This window comes from Morus notabilis, unplaced genomic scaffold (genome assembly GCF_000414095.1).
Source record: "Morus notabilis unplaced genomic scaffold, ASM41409v2 Scaffold985, whole genome shotgun sequence".
Lineage (NCBI taxonomy): Eukaryota > Viridiplantae > Streptophyta > Magnoliopsida > Rosales > Moraceae > Morus > Morus notabilis.
In genome coordinates this window covers 302,987-308,936 of record NW_010356679.1, presented here as the reverse complement: position 1 = coordinate 308,936, position 5,950 = coordinate 302,987, and the positions used below count along the sequence as shown (strand labels likewise).

General features: G+C 40.4%; 1 protein-coding gene across 1 annotated transcript; it reads left to right on the top strand.

Annotated features, from left to right (window-relative positions):
- The first annotated feature begins 13 nt into the window (after positions 1 to 13).
- Positions 14 to 5,610, top strand: LOC21399217. Its single transcript, XM_024169854.1, has 4 exons — positions 14 to 923; positions 1,580 to 1,891; positions 2,555 to 2,646; positions 4,332 to 5,610. The coding sequence occupies exons 1-4, from the start codon at positions 57 to 59 to the stop codon at positions 5,206 to 5,208; spliced, it is 2,148 nt and encodes a 715-aa protein (XP_024025622.1). The 5' UTR covers positions 14 to 56; the 3' UTR covers positions 5,209 to 5,610.
- Positions 5,611 to 5,950: the final 340 nt, after the last annotated feature.

Below are 5,950 nucleotides of genomic sequence, written 5' to 3'. Positions count from 1 at the left end.
AAAGATTTTTTTTTTTTTTTTTTTTTTTTTCTGATGCTCTTTCGAGGTCTCCGAAAATGGCGAATCTCGTTACAGGAGTGCTTCTGAAGCTTTTACAGCACATGAACACGGACGTGAAAGTCGCCGGCGAACACAGATCCTCTCTTTTACAGGTTATCAGCATTGTTCCGGCGCTCGCTGGAAGCGAGCTCTTTCCGAACCAAGGATTCTACCTTAAAGTCTCCGATTCCTCTCACGCCACTTATGTCTCTCTTCCCGACGAACACGACGATCTAATTCTCAGTGACAAAATCCAATTGGGTCAGTTCATCCATGTCGAACGCCTCGAATCGGCGTCTCCCGTTCCAATTCTCCGCGGCGTCAGGCCCGTCCCCGGCCGCCACCCCTGCGTGGGAAGCCCCGAGGACATTGTGGCGACTCACTCTCTTGGATTCCTCAACAATGGGAACAAGAATGGGAAGGTGAAATCCGATTCTAAATTGGAGAAGTTGGATAAGAAAGATCTTGTCGTTGCGAGATCGAATTCGAAGAAACCAGCGGCAGCGTTGAATGTGGATGTGAAGAAGGAGTCGGTGGCCTTGATGAGGATGAAGTCGCTGAATTCGCGGTCGATTCCGTCGTCTCCAACAAGCTGTTACTCGCTGCCTAGCTCTTTTGAGAAGTTCTCTAATGGTGTGAAGCAACATCAGGCAAAGGTTAAGGCTAAGGTGGGGGTGGTGGAGAAAGGGAGCTCGGTTCGTTCCACGAGCCCAGGTGGGAAGAAAATTGGAGCTGGAAATCCGATTCGGAATTTGGTTCAGGGGTTTGAGCTTGGGGCCAAGGCTCTGAGGAAGAGCTGGGAAGGGAATATGGAAGTTAAGGGTAGGGAGAGTTCGAAGTTGAGGGGTGCTAAGCTTGATCCGAAGCCCGATCTTCGCGTTTCTGTAAGCTTCTGTTTGTTCTTGAATCATGGTTTGAGAAGTTGGAAGGGTGATTTTTAGTGGAGTTGTAGAAATTTGATTGTGTTCTTTCTTGGGTTTTCTTTAGTTTGAGTTATATTTTCTCCAATGACGAATATTCTATTAGAACGTTTTCGAAGGTTAGATGTTAGAACAACGTGACAATGTGCTCATTGCATTGGTGAACTGGTGATTCATTTTCCATTTTTTCGATGGAGGTTCTTGGCGATCATGCACTCTTTTTTCCTTCGTTGGCTTACCAATTAAGGTTTTTGATGAGACATCTTCTAGTTTCCTTGCTAAAAGAGTAGAAATTTTTGTTTTGCAATTGAAATGTGATGTCTAGGCGTGCAGGCTTGGGATGTTTTGAACTGGTATTATTCTTTTATGGGTTTTCTTTGGTTTCAATGTTTGATGAACAACTTAGTATGTTTTCTTTGCAGTTCTGAATTGTGTGCTTTCGTTTTTTGCTTAGAATAAATATAATCTTTCAGGGATTTGCCAAATTTTTGAAAGTGATTTTTTCCCCCCCTCCATGCTCCATTCTTCAATTTCTTTGACGCTGGTTTTCTATCTATTTTATAACTAATTACGAGTCAAACAACTATGCTGATCCTCTGAACAAACTTGAATTCTTCTAGATTCCTAGAAGAAGTACTTCAAGTGAGAAGTTGCCGTCTAAGGATGAAAATAAGAACCAGATATCTGCAAAGTCCTCCAAAGAGGAGAATAGGGGTCAGATGTCTACAAAGAAAGTTACTGGAAATGGAAATTCAAATGATCAGAACAGGACGGATAAGCAAAGAACATCTCTTGGAAAAAAATCATCAGGCGAGCTGGCTAGTAATGGGATTCCTGGAAACATGGTGAGGGTGCCGATAAATAGTAGAAAACTGACAGAGGCAAGTGTCTCATGGGCTTCGCTCCCAACGTCACTTGCGAAGCTCGGAAAGGTAGTTCTTCTGCAACTTCTCCAATGCTGATGATGTTCTTGGCTTTAGGAAAAGTTCCTATCAACTTTCTGTTTACTCTGTGTGTGTGTGTGTGTGTGTGTGTTTGCATTTATATTTAAATAAAATGCATGCTTCTCATCCGTATCTTACTTTCGCTGAAATGTACATACTTAAAACTTGCTGAATAGAGAACCAAGCATTGTGAAAGATCAAAGAACCAAGTGGCTGATCTCAGAAAACTGGTTTGAAACATGAGTCATCTGTAATGTTGTTATTTTAGAAAGTAAAAGAAAGTCTTTTGTGTTTGTGTCAACAGTTCTTGCGCCCATTATACCTATTAGATAAATTTATCCATCGAATCCTTTTGAGACTATCATATGTTTCTTTATTCAATATCAATCTCTCTGCATTTGGCAGTTGCTTGTCCAATTTTCTTGCGCAATGATCTGGGTAAAAAATTTCAAAAATAAAAAAAAATTTCAAAAATAAAATAACTCATTGCTTCTTTTCTTATAACATGGTTTATTTTTTGAGGAAAGCAAACTTTCTATTGCATGTTTCAAATCTTGATTGATTTCATCTTTGTGAATATTGCTTAAGCCTTAAATTGTATGGTTCTGCAATTCTATTTCTTATTCTATGTTGTCCCCTATGTTATTCTAGGAAGTTATGAAGCGGAGAGATGCTGCACAAACGGCAGCAATAGAGGCTATGCAGGAGGCATCTGCTGCAGAGAGCTTACTTCGTTGTCTAAGGTATTGTACTCCTCATTGTTGGACATGTTCTCTTAAAGACCTAGGAAGAAACCTCGGCTTGGCTTGGCTTCCTTTTTTGCCCTTTGACATAACCTTTGCCTAATTTACACTAAACATAACAAGTTCGGCCTTATCCTGGTTGTACGGAATATCCATAAACTATGTTTGGTTTATACTTTGTTGAGTGAACACATCATATAAACATGTTTAAGTTTAGTTTCTTGTGGGATGGAGTATTGATTTGAGTTCACCTACAAAATAAAGTGTCCAAAACACTCGTATGCAACCCTCTATGCCGCCCAGTTATGTCAATTATGATCCTTTAATGTTCTGGAAATTTTTATGGCTTCGTTTTAATCCTTATGTATCTGTAAGGGGCCAAGCGACCAAAATTAGGCTGAATGGAGGATATTAAGGGATAAAATGTAAAGTAAGATTCTGATTATTTTGTTTTTGTTTTTTTTTTTTTTGGGAAGAAGGCCAACCTGTTTCACATGAGGTTTCCTTTTACCTGCAAATTATCATTTCCTTCTTTCCCATTCTTGGAAGATCTGAAACTTTATTAGAGAAGATAAAAAAGTGGCCAAGCAGTCGTCATGTTGCTATGGTTAGTATTGTACTTTTGAGTACTTTATTGGCCATGCAATATAAGGATGAGACTATTATTTTCACTCAAAACTCGGTTGCCTATAGTTATCAGGAAAGGAATGATGGAGGAGCTGTTCATGGATGACGATATAGGAAATATTGCTGGACTAGCTAAAGTAATGAGTATGTGGTTTTTGTGTTAACTGCGTTGGAGTTCAGTTTGGCCTTAACCTTAACACATGCATCTCAGTTAGATTTTGGTGATCATGTATTTCATTCATTTCGAAGGGACATTTTGCCATGTACCGATCAAAGATACATGTACGCTGCAGACAGGATATTAGTATTAGTCACTTGTGCTGCGCTATGGTCAATGGCACGTCTTCTTGCTTTGTCAGACTCGTCAACCGATGAAAACAGGCAGATTTCGAGTTTGACTTTCTAATCTAATTCTTAGACATCGGAACTCTAGCAAGTTATTGCAAAATGACATCAAAGTTTTGGTTTTCAGTGCATTTAAGTCAGTATGGAGTTTTGCGTCAGCCATCACTGTATTTGTCACTGTGGCTTCGGGTGGGAAATTATTTACTCTTTATGCGGTCAGCATGAGCCTTTTGAATTACTTAAAATGACTGAATCCCACGTCTTATAAAATCATTCAGATATGTGAGTATTAGTTATTAGCAACAACTGCTATGCGGTCAAAAATTCGCTTCAGACAAATCATCTGTAGCGAGTAGGCATTGAAAAACATTTCTCCACTGAATCTTATCTAAGATCTTGTTTTGCATTTTCAATCAGAAACATAAAAGGTGAATTGGTAGGTTACAAAGAAATTGTGTTTGTTTTGATTCATGAAATGTTTGGAAAGCAAGAGCTATGCTTTTAGTTGCAAAAATAACTTGATATCACTATCTGTGACCCTTTTTACGGTATATATATCTTTTTTTCCATGTGCAATATTGTGTTATTTACTTTTGTATTTAGAACAGCTAAAAAAGAAGTGCAAAGAAAATAACTTTGGTATCTAATCTTTGGCTTAAGTTGATCATCTCAACTCTGTTATAGTTATTTTATTTTCTATCTTGCTCCTGCAGCATATATTCGGAGTTAACTAGCTCTGCCAAGGAAGATAACCCACAGCCTGCGGTGGAGCAATTTTTGACCCTCCATTCTAGCTTGAGCAGTGCTTGTACCATTACTAATTCTTTATCTAAAACTATACAAGCAAGTACATCCCCAGATCATGAAGAAAACCCTTCAGAAGAAGCCATAAAGGTCACATCAGAGAAACGTAAACAAGCGGCCTTTTGGGTACAAGCTGCATTAGCCACCAATTTATCGTCTTTTTCAGTCTTTAGTAAAGAGCCTGCTTCAACTTCAGTGCCATCTGCAAATTCCTGTCAAAACCAGAAAATTGCTTCTACAAATCAACCCATATTAGTCCTTGAGAATTCGACCAAGAATGCCGCAACAAAGTCCCAGGTCCAGGGCAAAGTTCGTCAGATGATTGGTTCCAAGCTAAGTGCACCAGGAACCCCTCGTCGAGTAGGGGACGGATCAGCCATCAATCAGAAGCTTCTAAGCCAACCACCGCCTGAATGGGATAGGGGAAACGGCTTTGATGAGGCAGTTGACTTGGCCGGAAAGCTGCGGTTGCAGTCCCAGGATTGGTTTTTGGGATTTGTCGAGAGGTTCTTGGACGCGGACGTTGACTCCTCTGCGTTGTCGGATAATGGCCAAATAGCAGGGATGTTGACTCAGCTGAAGAGTGTGAATGACTGGTTGGATAATATCAGTTCTAGCAAGGATGAAGTAGAAAATCCCCATGTTTCGGCAGAAACTATCGACAGGCTGAGGAAGAAGATATATGAGTATCTTCTCACGCATGTTGAGTCTGCTGCTGCTGCACTTGGTGGTGGATCCCATTCGTCTCCGAGAATTCGAGCAGCGGAAACGAAAGCGAGAAAGTGAAGTAAATTATTTTGTGCTTTGGTTGCGTTTAGCTGTTGGCGTTTGCAGTTCAACAAAAATGCTGCACCACTCCATGGAACCTGTGCCCTTAACCACCAAGTGGAATCCAGGGGTCCCGTGTGTTAATTTATGTAAATAGAATTCACATAGTTTTAAGGTATAGACGGAGTGAAAATGGTTCTTTTAAGAAGAAAAAACCAAAAAGAAAAACAAGAATCTTATGTTGGAGATCGTGGTCGAGAATCATAGCTAGAATTTTTACCTTTATTTTTGGGGGGGTTGGATATTATTTGAACTTCATTACCGAAATCATACAGATTGTGTTGGAGATCAAGGGAATTCGTTCCTTTTGTCATAAATACATAAATTGTAAGCTTTTGTTGGAAATGATACAGTACTTTGATACCATTACATTTTTCTTTTTTTTCCAGTTTACACGTTATGAATCTAGATTGGAAACAAAAGTTTCCACAGCTTGGATTTACGTTGAGCAATTTATGCAGCAGAATACTTACGATCCCTCCTCTGGTCTGTTGACCATGATAGTTTGCCGGGTTGCGGAGTCTAAACTAACCCAACCCGTTAGCAAGACCCCGGTGCAGGAACCCCGTCTTTCGTCCTGGTCTATTGGCCCGGCGTCAGCCTCTACCCTTGCCAGTCAGCCCAACCTCGCCTTACGTACCTCCCGCCGACCTGACACTAGCTCTCATTCAAACCCGACATCAACTCCATCCTTTCCCGG